At 70.2% G+C, this 20,731-nt stretch overlaps 4 protein-coding genes across 9 annotated transcripts; 2 read left to right on the forward strand and 2 right to left on the reverse strand.

Annotated features, from left to right (window-relative positions):
* Positions 1–263: 263 nt before the first annotated feature.
* On the reverse strand, positions 264–1,597 carry LOC135328412 (vacuolar protein sorting-associated protein 16 homolog). Its single transcript, XM_064511775.1, has 3 exons — positions 1,350–1,597; positions 944–1,072; positions 264–437 (listed from the first exon to the last, which is right to left on the reverse strand). The coding sequence occupies exons 1-3, from the start codon at positions 1,575–1,577 to the stop codon at positions 279–281; spliced, it is 516 nt and encodes a 171-aa protein (XP_064367845.1). The 5' UTR covers positions 1,578–1,597; the 3' UTR covers positions 264–278.
* A 341-nt stretch (positions 1,598–1,938) lies between these two features.
* LOC135328333 (probable N-acetyltransferase 8B) lies at positions 1,939–9,538 on the reverse strand. Of its 5 annotated transcripts, none has more exons than XM_064511721.1 (5): positions 9,437–9,538; positions 6,175–6,354; positions 5,596–5,735; positions 4,227–4,329; positions 1,939–2,671 (listed from the first exon to the last, which is right to left on the reverse strand). In XM_064511721.1, the coding sequence occupies exon 5, from the start codon at positions 2,663–2,665 to the stop codon at positions 1,961–1,963; it is 705 nt and encodes a 234-aa protein (XP_064367791.1). In that variant the 5' UTR covers positions 2,666–2,671; positions 4,227–4,329; positions 5,596–5,735; positions 6,175–6,354; positions 9,437–9,538; the 3' UTR covers positions 1,939–1,960. The 5 variants fall into 5 exon arrangements, with proteins under 5 accessions (XP_064367791.1, XP_064367792.1, XP_064367790.1 ...); XM_064511722.1 differs by lacking the exon at positions 9,437–9,538 and adding an exon at positions 7,289–7,413 and having other exon boundaries at positions 6,175–6,433; XM_064511720.1 differs by lacking the exon at positions 9,437–9,538 and adding an exon at positions 7,289–7,387.
* On the forward strand, positions 6,839–8,823 carry LOC135328334 (N-acetyltransferase 8-like). Of its 2 annotated transcripts, none has more exons than XM_064511723.1 (2): positions 6,839–7,150; positions 8,084–8,823. In XM_064511723.1, the coding sequence occupies exon 2, from the start codon at positions 8,090–8,092 to the stop codon at positions 8,801–8,803; it is 714 nt and encodes a 237-aa protein (XP_064367793.1). In that variant the 5' UTR covers positions 6,839–7,150; positions 8,084–8,089; the 3' UTR covers positions 8,804–8,823. The 2 variants fall into 2 exon arrangements, with proteins under 2 accessions (XP_064367793.1, XP_064367794.1); XM_064511724.1 differs by lacking the exon at positions 6,839–7,150 and adding an exon at positions 7,330–7,457.
* Positions 9,427–20,251, forward strand: LOC112993989 (VPS16 core subunit of CORVET and HOPS complexes). The gene is made up of 24 exons (XM_064511716.1): positions 9,427–9,728; positions 10,350–10,438; positions 10,539–10,636; positions 10,914–11,042; positions 11,549–11,693; positions 11,761–11,876; positions 12,229–12,351; positions 13,656–13,711; positions 14,001–14,090; positions 14,733–14,827; positions 15,387–15,463; positions 15,994–16,125; positions 16,246–16,373; positions 16,913–16,948; positions 17,173–17,281; positions 17,364–17,498; positions 17,625–17,733; positions 17,864–17,961; positions 18,114–18,218; positions 18,602–18,679; positions 18,846–19,015; positions 19,189–19,285; positions 19,472–19,575; positions 19,809–20,251. Exons 1-24 carry the CDS (start codon positions 9,442–9,444, stop codon positions 19,951–19,953), a joined length of 2,751 nt encoding a protein of 916 aa, XP_064367786.1. The 5' UTR covers positions 9,427–9,441; the 3' UTR covers positions 19,954–20,251.
* The last annotated feature ends 480 nt before the right edge of the window (positions 20,252–20,731 follow it).

Below are 20,731 nucleotides of genomic sequence, written 5' to 3' on the forward strand. Positions count from 1 at the left end.
GGTGCAATGGGGGGCCCATGGGGCCGGGCCGGTGTCTGGGGTGCGAGGGGGAGCTTGTGGGTCGCGGGGGGAGATCGGCGAGGTCGTCTGTGGGGGGCACGGGGGGCTCCCCGGGGGTCGTGGGGGGGGGCGCGTGGTGTGGGGTGGTCTGGGGTGCTGGGGGGGGTGCCAGGAGCCTGGGGGCAGCCATGGGGCGAGCGATGGGGGGCCGGGCGTGAGGCAGTGGGGCAGCAGGGCCGGAGAAGAGCCGTGTGCTGTGGGGCTGGGAGCTGAAGCAGCTAGGCCAGGGGCCAGCCGTGGGGCGGGGAGCTGGGGCAGCCGTGGGGCGGGGCGGTGGGGGCCCAGCAGAAGCGGTGCGCCCCGGTGAGGATGGCCGCGCCGGTGCCGTACTCCGTGTGGAAGACCTTCGCCTCCAGCACGTGGTTCTGCAGCACCTCCTGCGCCGTGCAAAGAGAGCTGAGCCCAGGCGGGGGGCCGCCCGCGACGGGTGCAGCGAGGGGCTCAGCACCGGGCTGCCGGGAGGGACGCTGCGGTCGGGAAACGCTGCTCCGGCAGCGAAACCGCTCCCGGGAGGAACAGCAGAAACACTGAGCCCAGCCCCGCGTCCCAGCTCTCCCAGGCCTTGCTCCGGCCCCCTGCGTCACTGGGACGCTTGTCAGCTCGTTTCCAAAGGAGGCCAGCCCTGCGCGGAGGCTGGGAGAGCCCCACGCTTTCAGCTTCGCCCCCCAAAGCGCTTTTCCAGCTTCGCCCCCCAAAGCGCTCAGGGAGGCCGCGCGGCACTCGCTTCTCCACGCTGCACAAACGCAGCCCCGCGCGTTTCCTTGCGGGATGCTCTCGGCAGGCGCAGCGGGAGCGTGGCCGAGGGCTGCGCACCCGGGAAGGCCTCCTCGCTCCCGCGGGACGACGCTCCCGGCGCCCGCCCAGCCCGCGCGGCCCCACTCACGTTGCCCATGCTGAAGTGACGCTTGAACTCGCAGAAGAGGTTGTAGATGAGCACGGTGCCGTCCTCCTGGATGCACAGCAGGTCCTCGCTGGCCGTCCAGCCCAGCTGCACCAGCCGGCCGCTCTTCCACTGCGGCAGGCAGAGAGGAGGCCTGAGCGCGCAGCAGGGCTTCGCGCCGCGCAGGGCACCGTCCCAGCCGTCGAGGCCGCCGCGAGGGTCCGAGAGCCGCAGCCGCCCGGCGCCCGAGCCCGCGCCGGCCCTCAGCTGCCCGGGAAGCAGCCGGGACCCTCCCGAGCTCCCGCCAAGCCCCCGGGAAGGGCCGGGGCGCAGCGCGAAGGGGGCGGCCGGCTCGCGGAGGTAGCGGCGCGGCAGAGCCCGGCGCCCGCTCGCCGTGCCGCGCGCTCACCGGGATGCCGGCCAGGAGCAGCCCCGAGGCCGAGTAGATCTCCAGCAGCGGGCGGGCGCTGGGCGACTTCTCCTTCCTGCCGTTGTTCTTCAGCAAAGCTGCAGGCGGGACGCGACGGGACGCAACGGGATGGCCCAGCCCCCGGCCCCACGGCCGGCCCCGAGACCCACGGCTGCCCCCCAAGACCCACGGCTGGCTGCAAACCCTGTGGCCGGACCCCAGCCCCATGGCTGGCCCTAAAACCCCCTGGCCACCCCCAAGACCCACGGCCGGTCCCGACCCCTAGGAAGGACTGGGACCCCCCGGGCCGGTACCGGGGGTGGAGATCACATCAGAACCGGTACTGGGGGACGGGGACCCACTCGTGCGCGTGCACAGCAACATGCCCACGGACACAAGCACACACATGCATACACACACGCAGGCTTGCACACACGTGTGCACGCCCACAGCAGCGTGCCCAGACACGCAATCACACACGTGCACATGCAGCCTTGCACACATGTGTTTGCACACCCACAGCTGCATGCCCAGATGTGCAATCACCCCCACGCGCCCCCAGGCCCACGCACACCGGAGAGACACCACGTGCAGCCTTGCCACGGCTCCGTTTATTGTGCGGGGTCGGCGGGGCGGCCGGGGGGGGCCAGGGGGGCACCGGGGGCGGCAGGCAGCTCGCAGCGGTAGCGGAGCATCTGGACGCAGAGGAGGCGGCCGAGCAGCGAGGGGCTGAAGGCGCCCACCTTGCGGAAGCCCTGGCCCTCGTAGAGACGCTGCGCGGCCACCTGCACCATCGACGTCTCCAGCACCACGGCACCGTAGCCCCGCGCCCGCGCGAAGCCCAGCACCTCCCGCGCCAGCGCCCGCGCCACGCCGCGGCCCCGCTGCTCCCGCCGCACCGACATGCGCTTCAGCTCCAGCGCCGCCGGCTCCGGCGCCGGCACCGCCGCCACCGTGCCCACCACCGCCCCGCCGGCCTCCGCCACCCAGAAGCCGCTGCCGGGCGCCCGCAGGTAGGCGGCACGGATGTTGCGCAGGTCGGTGCCCAGCCCGTCCCGCACGTAGGCAGCGACGAACGAGCGCACCAGAAGCCAGGTGCCCAGCAGCGCCAGCGCCGCAGCACCCAGCGCCGGCACCCAGCCGCCCGCCGCCGCCCGCACCACCGCCACCAGCCCCAGCAGCCCCAGCTGCGCCTGCCACGAGCGCAGGAAGTGGCGGTAGACGGCCGGCACGTGCTCCATTATGCCGCAGGCGTAGAGGGTCCGCACCACCTCGTAGTCCTCGTCCCGGTACTGCCGGATGCGGAACTGCGCCATGGGCACCTGCGGTGCGGGGCGAGGCGGTGTGAGGCCCTCTGCACTGCAACCTTGCCTTCTGCACTGCAACCTTGCCCGCTGCACGGGCGTCAGGATGGGCACCCACTCACAGCACTCGCACCCTCACCCTGTGCCCTTTGCTTCCCGTAAGCCACCTCCCTGCTCCGCTGCCGTTTCACCTGCTGCATTGCAATTTTACCCACAGCATCGCAGCCTTGCCCACTGCATTGCAATTTTGCCCGCTGCACTACAGTTTCACCCACTCCACTGCAACCTTGCCTGCTGCGTTGCAGTTTCACCCGCTGCATTGCAGGTTCACCTGCTGCACTGCAACTTTGCCCTCTGCACTGCAACTTTGCCCGCCGCACTGCAACTTTCCCCGCTCCGTTGCAGCTTTGCCCGCTGCACTGCAGCCTTGCCCGCTCCCTCCCAGTGCCGCCCGCTCCCCCCGGGGTTGCGGCCGGCGCTGCGGCGGGTCCGGGCTGGGCACGGCGGTGCCGGGCGGAGGGAGCCGGGCACGGGGTCCAACCCCCCCTCGCAGCCGCACCACACTGGGACGGGGGGAGCCCGGAGCTGCCGTGGGTCCCGGCAGGGTTGGGGGCGCCCGGCCGCCGCCGCCGCCCCGGGGAGGGTCCCGGGGCCCCGGCACTCACCGGCGCCCGCTGCCCGCGGCGGTCCCGGTCGCCCGCACGTCCCTCCGCGGTGGCGGGAGGCGGCGCAGCCGAGGCCGGGAAGAGGCGGGCGGCCGCTCTGGACCTTGGAGCCCGTCCTTTGCCCCCGCGCCGCCGGCAGCCGGAGGCCACGGTGAGGGGCACCGGGACGGCCCGGGCGTGCGGGGCTGGGGGCCCGGCCTCCGCGGCCTCCTTCCCCCTCCGCGGCGGCCGCCCTCTCCCGCTGCCGGGGCCGGGAGAGGGGCCGGGAGAGGGGCTGGCCGCGGCCTTACCTGCGCCCGGGGCGGCCTGGGCCTCAGCGCGGGGACGCGGGACGCGGGACGCGGGGCCGGGCGCCAAGGGGAAGTGCTCGCGGGACGCCCGTCCTCCCCGGGCGGCCGCCCACGCCGGAGCAGGGCCGGAGCTAACCGCGACCGGGCGCCCGGCTGCCGCGGCGGGGACCGGGACCCCCGGCGGCACCGCTGTGGGGCACGCCGGCCCCACGGCCCCGCGGCAGGCCCTTCCCGCGGGGTCCCAGGGATGGATGCGCCCGCACGGCCCCGCTGCTCAGCACCGCCCCGGGAGGCCGCCGGGCCGCGCGGCAGGAACCACCTGCGCCCGATCCCCGCCCCACGGCTGGGCCCCAGCCCCAGCTCCCAGCCCCACGGCTGCCCCTGGGCCCACCTCCCAGCCCCACAGCTGGCCCCTGGCCTATCTGCTTCAGCTCCCAGCCCCACAGCACACGGCTCTTCTCCGGCCCTGCTGCCCCCCTGCCTCATGTCCGGCCCCCCATCACTTGCCCCATGGCTGCCCCCAGGCTCCTGGCACCCCCCCCAGCACCCCAGACCGCCACACACCACGTGCCCCACGACCCCCGGGGAGCCCCCCGTGCCCCCCGCCCTGGCACCTACCCGTGCGCACGTCGTGGTTGATGCCGTCCACCGAGATGATGGCGTCGGCGATGCCCTGGCCCGTGTCGGCGTCGCACACCACCCCCTTGATGCCGCGGTGCACCTGGGGGGCGCCGGGGCGTGTGCACACGCGTCCACACGCGTCCACACGTGTCCACACACATCCACACGTGTCCACATGCATGCACATGCATGCACACACAAACACATGCATGCACACGCATGCACACAGCTGCACACACATGCACCACCCGCTGCCAGACCAGCCCTGGGGAGGGCTGCACGGGCGCTGGCACGCAGCAGAGTGGCCCTGTCTGTGCCCAGACCCGGGGTGCCGAGTGGGGCACGGCCGCACGGCCTGCACATGCTGGTGTCTGCACACCCACGCGTTGCCCGGTGCACACACGCCTTGCACACGCGGTGCACGCTGCACCCCGTCACGCACACACCCTGCACACACCCCGGCACACGCGCCCCGCACACGCACCGTGCACACAGCGCACACACCCAGCACACACGCACCGTGCACACAGCGCACACGCCCTGCACACGCACACGGTGCACGTGCCACACCGGGGCCGCTGCCCCACGCCCCGCAGCGGGGCTGGGCTGGGTGCAGGAGCGGAGGGGCCGGGACGCCGGGTCCCCCGCTCTGCCTGTCCCCTGGCCGGGCCCCAGCCCTGCACCCTGCAGCCCCCAGCCCCACATCCCCCAGCCCCACGTCCCTGTGCCACATGCCCCTGTGTCCCCGGACCCTGCACCCCCCAGCCCCGCATCCCGCATCCCTGGGCCCTCCATCCCTGAGCTCTGTGTCCCCGAGCCCCACATCCCATGTCTCCAAGGCACGCGTCCCCAGACCCCACATCCCTGGGCCCTGCGTCCCCAGACTCCACGTCCCTGAGACCCACGTGCCATGTCCCCATGCCCCATGTCCCCAGACCCCACATCCCTGAGCCCCATGTCCCCAGACCCCATGTCCCCAAGCCCAATGTTCCTGAGACCCATGTGCCATGTCCCCATGCCCTATGTCCCCGAGCCCCATGCCCCGAGCCCCACATCCCATGTCTCCATGCCCCATGTCCCCAAACTCCATGTCCTTGACCCCCATGTCCCCAGACCCCACGTCCCTGAGCCGCGTGTCCTCAAACTCCACGTCCCTGAGCCCCATGTGCCACATCCCTATGCCCCATGTCCCTAGACCCCATGTCCCTGAGCCCAGTGTTCCTGAGCCCCACGTGCTATGTCCCCATGCCCTATGTTCCCAGACCCCACATCCCCATGCCCCATGTTCCCAGACCCCACATCCCTGAGCCCCATGTCCCATGTCCCTAAGCCCTGTGCCCCGTGCCCCGCGCCCCGCGGCGCCGACCTGCTCCATGTAGAGCAGCAGGGACTCGCGGTTGTTCTCCCACTCGCCAGGCAGCTCGGAGGCGTGCGGGAACTTGTCGCACGACAGCTCCACGGTGATCTCGAAGCAGTTGGTGTGCAGGTAGCTGAAGTCGTTCATGCCTGCGCGGCGGCGGGCCGGGCGTCAGGGGCCGGGCGGCGGGGACCCCATGAGGCAGTGCCACCAGGCTCATCGCAGCGATGCCACCAGGCTCACCACGGCAGTGCCACCAGGCTTACCATGGCAGTGCCACCAGGCTCATCAGAGTGGTGCCACCAAGCTGACCTTGGCAGTGCCACCAGGCTGACTTTGGCAGTGCCACCAGGCTCATCACAGTGGTGCCACCAGGCTCATCGCAGCGATGCCACCAGGCTGACCACGGTGGTGCCACCAGGCTTACCACGGCAGTGCCACCAGGCTCACCATGGAGGTGCCACCAGGCTCATCCCGGTGGTGCCACCAAGCTCATCACAGTGGTGCCACCAGGCTTATCACAGTGGTGCCACCAGGCTGACCTTGGCGGTGCCACCAAGCTGACTTTGGCAGTGCCACCAGGCTCACCGTGGCGTTGGCGAAGGTGTAGTACTCGGGGATGGGGATGTAGTGGTTGGGGAACTGGTCGGGCACCAGGTCGTTGTCCTCAGCGTCCCACAGCGCCGTGTTGAGGTCGGCGAAGTTGTGGTTGAGGTCGATGCCCTCGTAGGTCCAGCGCCCCATGGCCCAGCCCGCCAGCTCCGAGCCCTGCGCGGGGACCAGGTGAGCGGGCGCCGGGGGGTCCCGCGCCGGGGGGGTCCCGCCACGTAGTGAAACTCGGGCTCGCCTGCGGGCACGGCGGCGGGTCGGTGCCGCGCCGGCCCCCCTGGCCCCCCTGGCAACCCCGCGCCCAGGGGCTGGGAGCTGGGCCCAGGGGCAGCCATGGGGCTGGGAGCAGGGGGCTGGAGCACAGCCGTGGGGCTGGGAGCCAGGGCTCAGGGGCAGCTGTGGGGCTGGGAGCTGGGGCCTGGGGGACAGCTGTGGGGCTGGGAGTGGGGGGCCAGGGCACAGCTATGGGGCTGAGGGCCAGTGTGCAGCCATGGGGCTGGGAGCCCATGGGCCAGCTGTGGGGCTGGGTGCAGGGAGCTGTAGCACAGTCATGGGGCTGGGAGCGAGGGCTCAGGGGCAGCTGTGGGGCTGGGAGCTGGGGCTGGGGCCCAGCCGTGGGGCTGGGATCCGGCGCAGGTGGTTCCTGCCGCGCGGCCCGGCGGCCTCCCGGGGCGGTGCTGAGCAGCGGGGCCGTGCGGGCGCATCCATCCCCGGGACCCCGCGGGAAGGGCCTGCCGCGGGGCTGTGGGGCCGGCGTGCCCCACAGCGGTGCCGCCGGGGGTCCCGGTCCCCGCCGCGGCAGCTGGGCGCCCAGTTGCGGTTAGCTCCGGCCCTGCTCCGGCGTGGGCGGCCGCCCGGGGAGGACGGGCGTCCCGCGAGCACTTCCCCTTGGCGTCCGGCCCCGCGTCCCGCGTCCCGCGTCCCCGCGCTGAGGCCCAGGCCGCCCCGGGCGCAGGTAAGGCCGTGGCCGGCCCCTCTCCCGGCCCCTCTCCCGGCCCCGGCAGCGGGAGAGGGCGGCCGCCGCGGAGGGGGAAGGAGGCCGCGGAGGCCGGGCCCCCAGCCCGCACACCCGGGCCGTCCCGGTGCCCCTCACCGTGGCCTCCGGCTGCCCGCGCCACCAAGGCTGCCGGCGGCGCGGGGGCAAAGGACGGGCTCCAAGGTCCGGAGCGGCCGCCCGCCTCTTCCCGGCCTCGGCTGCGCCGCCTCCCGCCGCCGCGGAGGGACGTGCAGGCGACCGGGACCGCCGCGGGCAGCGGGCGCCGGTGAGTGCCGGGGCCCCGGGACCCTCCCTGGGGTGGCGGCGGCGGCCGGGCGCCCCCAACCCTGCCGGGACCCGCGGCAGCTCCGGGCTCCCCCCGTCCCAGCGCGGTGCGGCTGCGAGGGGGGGTCGGACCCCGTGCCCGGCTCCCTCCGCCTGGCACTGCCGTGCCCAGCCCGGACCCACCACAGCGCTGGCCGCAACCCCGGGGGGAGCGGGCGGCACTGGGAGGGAGCGGGCAAGGCTGCAGTGCAGCGGGCAAAGCTGCAACGGAGCGGGGAAAGTTGCAGTGCAGCGGGCAAAGTTGCAGTGCAGCAGGCAAAGTTGCAACGCAGCAGGCAAGGTTGCAGTGGAGTGGGTGAAACTGCAGTGCAGCGGGTAAAGTTGCAATGCAGTGGGCAAGGCTGCGATGCCGTGGGCAAAGCTGCAATGCAGCAGGTGAAACGGCAGCGGAGCAGGGAGGTGGCTTACGGGAAGCAAAGGGCACAGGGTGAGGGTGCGAGTGCCGTGAGCGGGTGCCCATCCCGACGCCCGTGCAACGGGCAAGGTTGCAGTGCAGCGGGAAGGTTGCAGTGCAGAAGGCAAGGTTGCAGTGCAGCGGGCCTCACACCGCCTCGCCCCGCACCGCAGGTGCCCATGGCGCAGTTCCGCATCCGGCAGTACCGGGACGAGGACTACGAGGTGGTGCGGACCCTCTTCGCCCACGGCATGCTGGAGCACGTGCCGGCCGTCTACCACCACTTCCTGCGCTCGTGGCAGGCGCAGCTGGGGCTGCTGGTGCTGGTGGCGGTGGTGCGGGCGGCGGCGGGCGGCTGGGTGCCGGCGCTGGGTGCTGCGGCACTGGCGCTGCTGGGCGCCTGGCTCCTCGTGCGCTCGCTGGCTGCCACCTACGTGCAGGACGCGCTGGGCACCGACCTGCGCGACATCCGTGCCGCCTACCTGCGGGCGCCCGGCAGCGGCTTCTGGGTGGCAGAGGCCGGCGGGGCGGTGGTGGGCACGGTGGCGGCGGTGCCGGCGCCGGAGCCGGCGGCGCTGGAGCTGAAGCGCATGTCGGTGCGGCGGGAGCAGCGGGGCCGCGGCGTGGCGCGGGCGCTGGCGCGGGAGGTGCTGGGCTTCGCGCGGGCGCGGGGCTACGGTGCCGTGGTGCTGGAGACCTCGGTGGTGCAGGTGGCCGCGCAGCGTCTCTACGAGGGCCAGGGCTTCCGCAAGGTGGGCGCCTTCAGCCCCTCGCTGCTCGGCCGCCTCCTCTACTTCCAGGTCTTCCGCTACCGCTGCGAGCTGCCCGCCGCCCCCGGCGCCCCCCCGGCCCCCCCCGGCCGCCCCGCTGCCCCCCCCGGCCCTGCACAATAAACGGAGCCGTGGCAAGGCTGCACGTGGCGTCTCTCTGGTGTGCGCGGGCCTGGGGGCACGTGGGCGCATGGGGGTGATTGCACATCTGGACATGCAGCTGTGGGTGTGCACACGTGTGTGCAAGGCTGCACGTGCACGTGTGTGATTGTGTCTGTGGGCATGTTGCTGTGCACGTGTGTGTGTGTGTGCAACTGCGTGTGCTTGTGTGCGTGCAATTGTGTGTGTGTCTGGGCATGCTGCTGTGTTTGCACACGTGCGTGTGCAAGCCTGCGTGTGTGGGGACATGCTGCAGTGATCGTGCACACGCGTGTGCAGGCCTGCGTGCGCGGGGGACGCTGCCGTGCTCATGCATGCACGTGTTCAAGCCTGCGTGGGCATGGTGCTGTGCTCGTGCACACGCGTGTGCAAGCCTGCGCGTGCGAGTCCCCTGGGTGCAGCCCCACCGGGACCGGCCCTGCCCTGACTCCAGGCTCCCCTCGCGAGGGCCCTTCCGGGGGGCCCAGGCGTCCTCAGCGCAGCCGGCAGCCGCGACGGGTGCTGGGGACCCCCGGGCACGGGGTGGGGGGGAGGCAGGGGACCCGGGGCCGCGGGCCCCGCGGTGCGGGACGGGCCCGGCGCTGCCCCTGCCCTCACCGAACATGGCGGGAGCCAGGCAGCCTCGCGGGGCCGGTGGAAACGCGGGGCGGCAGGGCGGAAGCGCTGTGTGGGAGGGGCGGAAACGCGGGGTGGCAGGGCGGAAGCTGGGGGAGGCCGGGCGGAAGCTGGGGGAGGCCGGGCGGAAGCTGGGGGAGGCCGGGCGGAAGCGCGGTGTGGGCCGCCGGGAGCCCGGGCCCGGAGTGGAGCGGAGCGGGGCCGCCGCCGCCGCCGCCGCCATGGACTGCTACACGGCCAACTGGAACCCGCTGGGCGAGGAGGCCTTCTACCGGTGAGGGGCGGCACCGGCCCGGGGGGTCCCGCCCCCTGGCACCGGCCTAGGAGCCACCCCCGTCCCCAAGTACCGGCCGGGGGGATCCTGGACACTGTCCCTGGCCCGGGGGGGCTGCGTTTCCCGGCCCCGCCCCCGCTGTGATGTTCGCCCCCGGTACAGGCCCGGGGGGGTCCCAGTCCACGTCCCCCGGCACCGGCTCCGTTGTGATCACCTCCAGTACCGGCCCGAGTGGGTCCCCGTCCCCCAGTACCGGTTCTGATGTGATCTCCGCCCCCGGTACCGGCCCGGGGGGATCCCTGTCCCCCACCACAGAGGGGTCCCCGTCCCTGTATGCTGGTGCCGGCTCCGTTGAGATCTCCACACCCGGTACCGGCCCGGGGGGTCCCAGTCCTTCCTAGGGGTCGGGACCGGCCGTGGGTCTTGGAGGTGGCCAGGGGGTTTTAGGGCCAGCCATGGGGCTGGGGTCCGGCCACAGGGTTTGCAGCCAGCCGTGGGTCTTGGGGGGCAGCCGTGGGTCTCGGGGCCGGCCGTGGGGCCGGGGGCTGGGCCCTGGGGCCCGGCACCGGCCGGGGAACTCGGCGCAGTCCCCAGCAGCCGTCGGCGTCCGTGCGGCCGCAGGAAGTTCGAGCTGTACGCCATGGAGTGGAGCCTGAAGGAGGACCTGCGGGACTGCCTGGTGGCGGCCGCCCCGTACGGGGGGCCCATAGGTAGGGCAGAGCCCGCTTCCCCCGCGTCACCCGCAGGGGGGGTGCGTGGGGTGCCGCCGGCTAAGAGGGGCCGTCCCGTCCCATCGCGTCCTGCCTGCAGCTTTGCTGAAGAACAACGGCAGGAAGGAGAAGTCGCCCAGCGCCCGCCCGCTGCTGGAGATCTACTCGGCCTCGGGGCTGCTCCTGGCCGGCATCCCGGTGAGCGCGCGGCACGGCGAGCGGGCGCCGGGCTCTGCCGCGCCGCTACCTCCGCGAGCCGGCCGCCCCCTTCGCGCTGCGCCCCGGCCCTTCCCGGGGGCTTGGCGGGAGCTCGGGAGGGTCCCGGCTGCTTCCCGGGCAGCTGAGGGCCGGCGCGGGCTCGGGCGCCGGGCGGCTGCGGCTCTCGGACCCTCGCGGCGGCCTCGACGGCTGGGACGGTGCCCTGCGCGGCGCGAAGCCCTGCTGCGCGCTCAGGCCTCCTCTCTGCCTGCCGCAGTGGAAGAGCGGCCGGCTGGTGCAGCTGGGCTGGACGGCCAGCGAGGACCTGCTGTGCATCCAGGAGGACGGCACCGTGCTCATCTACAACCTCTTCTGCGAGTTCAAGCGTCACTTCAGCATGGGCAACGTGAGTGGGGCCGCGCGGGCTGGGCGGGCGCCGGGAGCGTCGTCCCGCGGGAGCGAGGAGGCCTTCCCGGGTGCGCAGCCCTCGGCCACGCTCCCGCTGCGCCTGCCGAGAGCATCCCGCAAGGAAACGCGCGGGGCTGCGTTTGTGCAGCGTGGAGAAGCGAGTGCCGCGCGGCCTCCCTGAGCGCTTTGGGGGGCGAAGCTGGAAAAGCGCTTTGGGGGGCGAAGCTGAAAGCGTGGGGCTCTCCCAGCCTCCGCGCAGGGCTGGCCTCCTTTGGAAACGAGCTGACAAGCGTCCCAGTGACGCAGGGGGCCGGAGCAAGGCCTGGGAGAGCTGGGACGCGGGGCTGGGCTCAGTGTTTTTGCTGTTCCTCCCGGGAGCGGTTTCGCTGCCGGAGCAGCGTTTCCCGACCGCAGCGTCCCTCCCGGCAGCCCGGTGCTGAGCCCCTCGCTGCGCCCGTCGCGGGCGGCCCCCCGCCTGGGCTCAGCTCTCTTTGCACGGCGCAGGAGGTGCTGCAGAACCACGTGCTGGAGGCGAAGGTCTTCCACACGGAATACGGCACCGGCGTGGCCATCCTCACCGGGGCGCACCGCTTCTCCCTGACCGCCAACATCGACGACCTGAAGCTGCGCAGGATGCCCGAGGTGCCAGGTGCGTCCCCCTCGCCCGCCCGCCCGCTCCCGCCGTGCGCGGAGCCCTGATCGCTGGTGCCCGGCAGGTCTGCAGAAGCCGCCCTGCTGCTGGGCCGTGCTCTCCCGGGACCGAGCGACCGTCGTCCTGCTGGCGGTCGGCCAGGACCTCTACCTGCTGGACACCACCTCCTGCTCCGCGGTGGTGAGCGAGCCGCGGGGGCCCTCGGTGGGCAGCGGCGCCCGTCTCCGGCCTCCCGCCCTCGCCGGCCGGTCCTTCCTGTCCCCCTGTCTGCCCTACAGGCCCCCCCCTCGCTGGGCGGGTGCCTGCAGCGGGGCTGCTGGCCCCATCCCGGCCGGGGCGGACGAGTGAGGGTCGAGCGGGCGCGAGGTGGCCGGCGGAGTGGGGAGGGACAGTCCCGCTTGGCCCTGGGCTGCTGCTCACCAGCTTCGCCCCCTCACCTACAGCCGGCTCTCAGCCCTTCAGGCAGGGTCCATGCCAGCGTGTGACACGTGCTGTGTCCCCAGGTGTAACCGTCCCCTTTTTCCTGTCGCAGACCCCCCCCGGCATGAGCCCCACCGCTGGGGCCTACCTGCGCATGGCCGTGTCCTTCAACTACCGCTGCCTGGCTCTCTTCACCGACACCGGCTACCTCTGGATGGGGCTGTCCACGCTCAAGGTGAGCGCCGGGCCCCACGCCAGGCCTCGCTGTGTCGGGCAGCGCGGGCTCGGCCGCAGGCGAGGGGGGTCAGCGCTGCCTCGAGGGGCCTGGTGTGACCCACGCTCCGGCGCGGGATGGGGCGGAGGTGCTGAGGGCAGATGCTGAGCCCTCGTCCCTGGGTGTGTAAATTGGGGGGTCTGACTCCCCCCCATAGACTGGAGGCTTGAGACGGAACTGGCACAAAAGATTATGGTGTCAGTAACAAACTACTAAAAAACTAAAACCAAAGTGATCAGTAAACTAAAAACACACTATTATTATCAAGTTACAATTGCATCATTTAGTTTGTTTTCACATATAATTATGAAACTATTAATTAACAATCTTAAACCTTATAAATCATGTATACTTACTATTGAATTACATTTCTATTTGCCTTCCTTTCCCACTAGTATTAGACCACAAGTCTGTCCCTCCTTACGCCACCCTCTCACGCCAAGTCTTCCAGACACTGATGGTGGAGGGCCCGGTGGGGCGTGAGCAGGTTCCCTCCGGGGTCGTGGTGGGTCTGCAGGTCAGCTCACCACCACCCGTAGGCATCCGCACTTCTGCTGTCAGAAGACCCACGTTGTTTTGTTCTTTACCTGATTTTATACCTTATTCCCCATTTTTTCCATCTCTGGGCCCACCTTTTTACTGCCCTTGCATGTCCCTTGTTCTGCCCAAACTCCTCACAAATAAACAGTTTGTCCCTAATTACTTTTTCCGCACTGGTCCCAATTCTGTTACATCCATACCCAAATTTGGTAGTTCTAATCGTTTCCTAGAGCAATCTCAGCCTTATTACCATTACTGATGTGGTCACTTAGGTATAAGTGGCCCTGTAAGACTCTGCACTCCCAAATTCCCCTACGATCACCTGGTTCATGTTGGTGGCGTACTGGTTACCTTTTGCGCTCTTTGAAACAAATCGTTCTCCTTTAGCCTTGATTCTCCCACCTGGTTTCAGTCAAGCACAGGCAGTTTCCTGCTCTTTGGGCAGACGGGTTGCGTACTATAGCGATGGAGGAACCCGCTTTTTGCACTCCGTTTTTGTTCCCCGGCTCCCTGCAGAGGCCGGAGCTGGTGACGAGGTCGGGTGCTCCCGCGGGACCGCTTGCTCGCGGGCTGGCACCAGCACTGCCGGGGCAGAGCGTGCGGGGCCCAGTGCAGCACGGTCTGTGCTGCTCGTCCTCTGCGGGTGCTGCCCGCAGCACGGGGCTCCTGCCACCACACCTTTCCCTGCACTTTCTCCTGTGTAACTCTGCTCTTTCCCGCTCCAGGAGAAGCTCTGCGAATTCAACAGCAGCATCCGCTCTCCGCCCAAGCAGATGGTTTGGTGAGTGGTCTGTGGGTTGGCTCCCTCTGCCCGGGGCTGAGGCCCTGGATCCCTGTACCCCGTGTTGGCCTGGCTCCCCTGGAGCATCCTTGTGCCCCTGCTTCAGCAGTGTCTGCTTGGCTCTGGGCTGCTCTGGTGCCTCCCTGGGATGAGCGCGACCTCCTCTCGCGTTCCTGGTCTGGGAGCACGGGGACAGGCCCCGCTCCGGGGGCAGCAGGACCAGACCTGGCGCTGGAGCGGGGCCGCGGGGGCGATCGCAGCCCCTGACCGGGCTGGGGGTCCCCGGCAGGTGCATGCGTCCCCGGAGCCGGCAGCGGGCCGTGGTGGTGGCCTGGGAGCGTCAGCTCATGGTGGCGGGGAACTCCACGGAGTGCATCCAGTATCCTTTGGGGAGGAAGGACACGGGTCGTTTTGAAGGCCGACCCGAACCCTGGGCCTCGGCTGGCCTTCCGCAGGCTGCCGCTGTCTCTGTCCCAGGCATCGGTGTTTCTGCAGCCCTGGCGCTACCCTTGCCGTCAGTGGGCCCTCAGGGTGGTCAGATAAGGCTCAATTTGTTCCTTTCCTCTGCAGTTCAGCCCCAAACCCCCCTTTCCCGCTGTGGTCAGCTCCGTTATGTGCAGCAGTGAAAGCACCTTCCCTCTCTGGGCCCCCCTTGCTCCCCTTCTCCGAGTCTCCCAGCTCCCTGTGGACAGGACCCAGCCTTCCTCCCCGCTTGGCGAGGAGGCTGGTGCACTGAGCTGCAGAAGCCCCAGCAGCTGGGAGCTGCTCTGCCTTTCCGTGATCCTCTCCTGGTTCCCAGAGGGCAAGGGCTGCCACGAGCGGGAGGATTTCTGTCCCTCCCCAGGGCTAATCCTGCGCCCCACTGTCTGCCGGGGAGGCGGGGTCGTGAGCCGCAGCCCCGTGGGGGTGGTTGCTGTCAGGGGTCGCTCGGTGGCTTGGCTGCGGCTGGCCTGGCCCCGGGCAGAGCTGGGCTGCAGGCAGGAGCTGCCTTCTTCCCGGGAGTCCTTAGTGGGGAGCACAGATTTGTTCTGGATGAAGACTCCTACCTGGTGCCGGAGCTGGACGGGGTCCGGATCTTGTCCCGCACCTCCCACGAGTTCCTGCACGAGATCCCAGGTGAGATGTCCCCTGGGTGGCGAGGCCGAGGGGGTCTCTCCCTGCGGCCGGGGAGGCAGGGTCTCCCCCGCGGCGCTCGGTGCCCGGACTGGGGCCCACGGAGTGCGGGAGGAGGTGACGGCAGTGCAGGCTGCCTCCGCCGGATCATGCCCGGCTCCGTGTTCGGGGCTCCGGCGTGCCTGGCCCTTTCTGGAGGCTCCCAGGGATGTGCATATCCTGGCAGCTGCCCCCGGTTCCCCGTCCCCTGTCTGACCCCCGGGGTCTGTGTCTGTTATTTGCAGGCCAGAGGTGGTTCAGGGCCCCCCCTCGCTGCCACAGCCTTCCCCTGCCTCCCCGGTGCCCCACGCGCTCCCGGCAGTGGGCCTGGGGCTCCCCGATGTGAGGGGGGCTGAGCAACCCTGGGCAAGCACGAGCCTCCTGCAACGGCCCGGCGGAGCGAGCGGGGGTCACAGAGCTGTGGGGAGGGACGGCGTAAGAGTGGGCGCCCGGCCGGGTGCAGGTGACTTGCGCCTGGGCTGGGGCAGCCTCTCACCCTCGCTTTTTCTTCCCTTCTCCGCAGAGGCCAGCCAGGAGATCTTTAAAATCGCCTCCATGGCCCCGGGGGCACTGCTGCTGGAGGCGCAGAAGGAGTACGAGGTACGGCACGCTGCCCTGCTCCGGACCCTGCCTCCCTCCTGCCCTCCCTGGGGAGCGCCGCGCGGTCGGGGCGGCTCCGATGCGATGCAGAGCGCTGCCGGCGTCATCCCTGTCCTCCCGCACGGTGACGGGAGCGAGGAGAGCCCGGAGGTCCCTGCCGCGTTGCGATGGGGACCCAGCCCTGAACCGCGGGGCTCCCTTCAAGCCGGGACCGCTCGCTCCGGGGCCTTCTGCAAGGCGCGGGCTGGGCTGGGCTCCATCCAGCGCAGTGTCATGCGGTGGTGTCCCTGCGGCCCCAGAGCCCGGTTCAGAGGAGCCGGGCACCCGGGCTTCGCGCTCGCTGCTGCTCTCCGGTCCCCTGCGGGCTGTGCGCAGGGATCCTGTCCCAGGGACGCCAGGGCGAGGGCTCGCCGAGTGCTGCCTGCTGAGCAGAGCAGAGGGAGCGCGGGCAGCGAGGTGGTCCGTGCTCCTGCCGGGAGACGTCCTCTCCCCGATGCCGAGCTCTCCCCGTGGGCTCTGCTCCCCTGCAGAAGGAGAGTCAGAAGGCAGACGAGTACCTGCGGGAGATCAAGGACCAGAAGTTGCTTCCAGAGGCCGTGAGCCAGTGCATCGAGGCAGCCGGCTACGAGCATGAGCCTGAAACCCAGAAGTCCCTGCTCCGGGTGAGTGACGGAGGCGGTGGGAGAGCTTGGGGTGAGGCTGACAGCTTTCCCCTCCTCTGCTCGAGGCCTCTCCCGTAACTTGCTCAGTCCCGGGGACTGCACATCTCTGCTCTCCTGCAGGCCGCCTCGTTTGGGAAGTGCTTCATCGACAAGTTCCCCCCAGAGAGCTTCGTGCGCATGTGCCAGGACCTGCGGGTGCTCAACGCCGTCCGGGACTATCAGATCGGCATCCCGCTCACCTTCACCCAGTATCCTCTGCGGGACAGGCGCGAGAGTGAGGACCGCGGGGAGGGAATGGGGTCTGGCTGCTAGAGCACGAGGCCGCTGCAGGCAGTGCTGGTCTTGGCCCAGGGTTTTGGGGCTCTGGGCTCCTGCTGGGACGGCAGCAAGACAGGGAGTGGGACGCACTGCCTCTTAGCAACCAGCTCCCTGTCACTCGGGCAGCAGTGACATCCCGGGCCCCATAGCAGGGGTCTGTAGCTGAGACCCTCATGTTCATCACACCCTGATGGGCCTGACCTGTCTCCGTGTCGCGTGCTGGGTTTCCCTCCGCGATCGCGAGCCAGCGGGCTCCAGCAGCCCGCAGAAATGCTCTGTGCTGCTTCCGGAGCTGAGCTGGCCCTGCCACCACGTGCACCGGGGCTGGCTCCAGGGCAGCACCGAGCCCGGGCAGCACCGGGACAGCAGGCGCTGCCAGGAGGGGACCAGTGCCCGGCACGTGTCACCTGCGCTCTGTGGGGCTCAGTGCTGTTCGGCGGGCTGAGACGTCCCTTGACCGTCCCTGCAGATACAAGCGGCTTACCATCGAAGTCCTGCTGGACAGGTAAGGATCCCCTGCGAGCCGGAGACGACAGCGCCTGTCCCCGGAGCCAGCCTGGCTGGCGGGACTGAGGCCGTGTGTCTGGCTGCGCTGCGGTCCCTGCGCAGTCCCTGTCCCCCCGACCGGGCACTCGGGACCTCCCCGCAAGGCCGGCTGTGCTGCACCCCTCGCACGCCCTGCGCCCGTGGCGGGCGGTGCTGCTGACCCTCGGCGTGCTCCCGTGCCAGGCTGGTTCTGCGGCGGCTCTACCCCCTGGCCATCAGGATCTGCGAGTACCTGCGCCTCTCGGAGATCCAGGGCGTCAGCCGGATCCTGGCGCACTGGGCCTGCTACAAGGTAAGGAGGTGCCTGTGGGGAAGCAGGTCCGAGGGCTCTGCCTGTCCCGGGGCCGTGCAGCGACCTCTCCGCTCCCTTCCAGGTGCAGCAGAAGGACAAGTCGGATGAGGAGGTGGCCCATGCCATCAACCAGAAGCTGGGTGACACACCAGGCATCTCGTACTCTGAAATCGCCGCCCGGGCTTACGACTGCGGCAGGACAGAGCTGGCCATCAAGGTGTGCTGGGCTGGGGGCCGGGTGGTGGTGTACCCGGCAGGGCAGCGGGGGGGCCGCGCGGAGGGCTCCATCGTCGGGGGAGCGCGCGGGGCGGCCGTGCGCTGACGGCCTCTCCGCCGGTTGCAGCTGCTGGAGTACGAGCCACGCTCCGGGGAGCAGGTCCCGCTGCTGCTGAAGATGAAGCGGAGCAAGCTGGCCCTGAGCAAAGCCATCGAGAGCGGGGACACAGACCTGGGTGAGGGGGGGCAAGGTCGGGGCTCCCCACACGTGCCCAGGGAAGGGCTCTGCTGCTCCCCTGCACCTGCCGTGTTGGAGAGGCGGGTCTCTGTCCCCCTGTCCTGAACCCTGTCCTCTCTGTGCCCCAGTCTACACTGTCGTGCTCCATCTGAAGAACGAGCTGAATCGCGGCACTTTCTTCATGACGCTGCAGAACCAGCCGGTGGCCCTGAGCCTGTACCGCCAGGTGAGGGGCCGCCCCGTGCTCGGCCCCCCCGTGCCCCGTCCCGCTGCCTCGGGCAGGCCGTGCAGAGCGGGGGGTCTGAGCAAGCCGGGCGCAGCGCCATGGGGGCAGCTCGCCGCCTCCCGTGCGCCCTAACCCTGCCCCTTGCTCCCCAGTTCTGCAAGCACCAGGAGCGGGAGACGCTGAAGGACCTGTATAACCAGGATGATAATCACCAGGAACTCGGCAACTTCCACGTCCACTCCAGCTACTCGGAGAAGGTCCGTCCTTGGCGGAGGGAGGAGGGCAGAGGAAGGGTGGATGGGCTCCAGTCTGCCTCCTCCTAGTCAGCTGATCCGTTTGGCCAGGGAAATCCAGCACGCCGGGCTCCGCGTGCCGGACGCATCCCCGTGTTGCACGTGAACTGAGCAGGAAAGGGGCAGGCAGTAACTTTGTGCTCGGTGGCTGTGTCTGTCCCGCGCAGCTCAACAGCATGAGCCAGGCATTGCACGCGGGGAGCTTCCACCCTCCCCTTGCTCAGGGGGGGCTCCAGGTGCTCACAGCTCAGTGCCATCGTCACCTGGGGGCCCTGCGACACCCAGCCCCTGTGCCCCATCCTCTGCAGCCTGGCGTGGGGTGACGTGGCTGTGGTCTCTGTCCCCAGCGCATCGAGGGGAGAGTGGGGGCTCTGCAGAACGCCCTGGACGCATACTACAAAGCCAAGAATGAGTTTGCTGCCAAGGTGAGCTGGGAGAGGCTGCTGGGACGCTCCCGTTCTCCACGTCTGTTTGACGCGACGCTGCGGGCAGATCCCCTGCCCTGCTGCCAAAGCCAGGTGGACCATTGCCATCACTTCTAGGGGCCAGGCTGGGGCAAGGACCCCTTTACCCTGACGCTTTGCTCCACAGGCCACAGAGGATCAGATCAAGCTCTTGCGGCTCCAACGACACCTCCAGGAGGACTTCAACAAGCCCTACGTTGACCTCTCGCTGCATGACACCGTCTCCAACCTGATCCTGGACGGCCACCACAAGCGGGCCGAGCAGCTGTACCGGGAGTTCAAGATCCCCGACAAGCGGTCAGTCCTGGGGGAGCGAGGAGGAGGAGGAGGAGCAGTGCATGACCAGGAGCCTTCCTCTCCTGGTCTCCTCCTTCCCTGGGGTCCCTGTGCTGCGGGCTGGGGCCTGGCCGGCGCTCGGGGGGCTGCAGAGCGCTGGTGGCTAGATGAGCTCTTCTGGTCTGTGTGCCCAGGTACTGGTGGCTGAAGATCAGCGCCCTGGCCACCCGCGGAGACTGGGAGGAAATGGAGAAGTTCTCCAAGAGCAAGAAGTCGCCCATCGGGTACCTGGTACGTGGTTTCGCTGCCGGAGGGGGACCTGGCCCTGCCCAGTGCCAGCAGTTCGCCCCGACCCCGGGCACGTGGCAGGGCCCAGCGGCGTCACGGGGAGGGTGGCCGTGGGGTGCAGTGGGGGCAAGAGCCGAAGGCTGGGGCTGGGGGGGAGCCAGCAGCGAGCCTGCCGCCCTCCTCTCCCAGCCCTTCGTGGAGATCTCCGTGAAGCACCACAACCGCTACGAGGCCAAGAAGTACGCTCCCCGCGTGACCCCCGAGCAGCGAGTCAAGGCCTTCATCCTCGTGGGGTGCGTCGGCTCTGCCCAGCCCGGGGGCGGGTGGGGGGGTGCGGGATCCCCCTCCCCACGGAGGATCTATGGGGCACGGGTGCTCCGGGGAGGCTGGAGGAGGAACCCTGGGGCATTAGGGGATGGGGGTCCCCAGGAGCGTCCGTGGGGCCGGCTCTGTGCCTGGGGGGCAATGTGCCAAATGGGGCCAGGGGCAGTGCCACCGCCCCCAGCTCCCTCCACTCTCGCCGCAGGGACTTGGACCAAGCGGCCGACGCGGCCATCGAGCACAAGAACGAGAACGAGATGAACTTCGTCCTGTCCAAGTGCACCGCCAGCACCGACGCGGCCGTGGTGGAGAAGCTGAACCGGGCCCGGGCCCAGCTCCTGAAGAAGTGACCCCCACGCTGGGCGCTGCCCCCCAGCCCTGCGCGCTGCCCCCCAGCCCTGCCAGCACTGCCGCGGCCCCGGGCAGGGACCTGCTGGCTCCGGCGCTGGGATGCGGGGGAAGGACTCGTGTGGCCGCGGAGCTGCCCCGGGCTTCCTCGTGTCCCCTGCCTCGTGCTGACAGGGGACAGAAGTCATCCCCGGTGCCTGCCCAGCCCCAGAGCCCCGAGCGTGGGGGAGACCCTGCTGTGGGCTGGGGGCCGCACGCCAGTCCCCTCTGCTCCCCCCTAATAAAGCGCAGAGTCACTGCTTTGCTGCGTCCTGGTGCCAAACTGCCCCGGCAGTGACCGGAGCTGAGCGGCGGGAGGGGGCATGGCCGGGGGGGGGGGAAGGTTTGGGGGCAGGGTTGCCCAGTTTGGGCAGCTGGATGGGGGGGACGTTGTTGGGGTCTGCAGGGCGCTGGGGGCCGGGTGGGCAAGGAGGGACGGAGGGGAAAGTCAGGGCTGACACGGGGACGCGGGAACAGCCGGGATGCGGGAACGGCTTGGATGGGGGAATGGTGGGGATACGGGAACGGCCCAGATGTGGGAACAGCTGGGATGTGGGAATGGCTGGGAGATGAGCACGGCCTGGATGTGGGAACGGCTGGGAAATGGGACCCAGGGGGCACAGGAACAGCGGAGGTGCAGGAATGGCCAGGAGGCGGGAGCAGCCGGGATGCGGGAGCGGCTGGGACGTGGGAATAGCAGGGACATGGGGCCGGGGGTGTCACTGGGCCCAGTACAGGCCT

The sequence above is a fragment of the Dromaius novaehollandiae genome, chromosome 4 (assembly GCF_036370855.1).
Source record: "Dromaius novaehollandiae isolate bDroNov1 chromosome 4, bDroNov1.hap1, whole genome shotgun sequence".
In the NCBI taxonomy this organism is placed as follows: Eukaryota; Metazoa; Chordata; class Aves; order Casuariiformes; family Dromaiidae; genus Dromaius; species Dromaius novaehollandiae.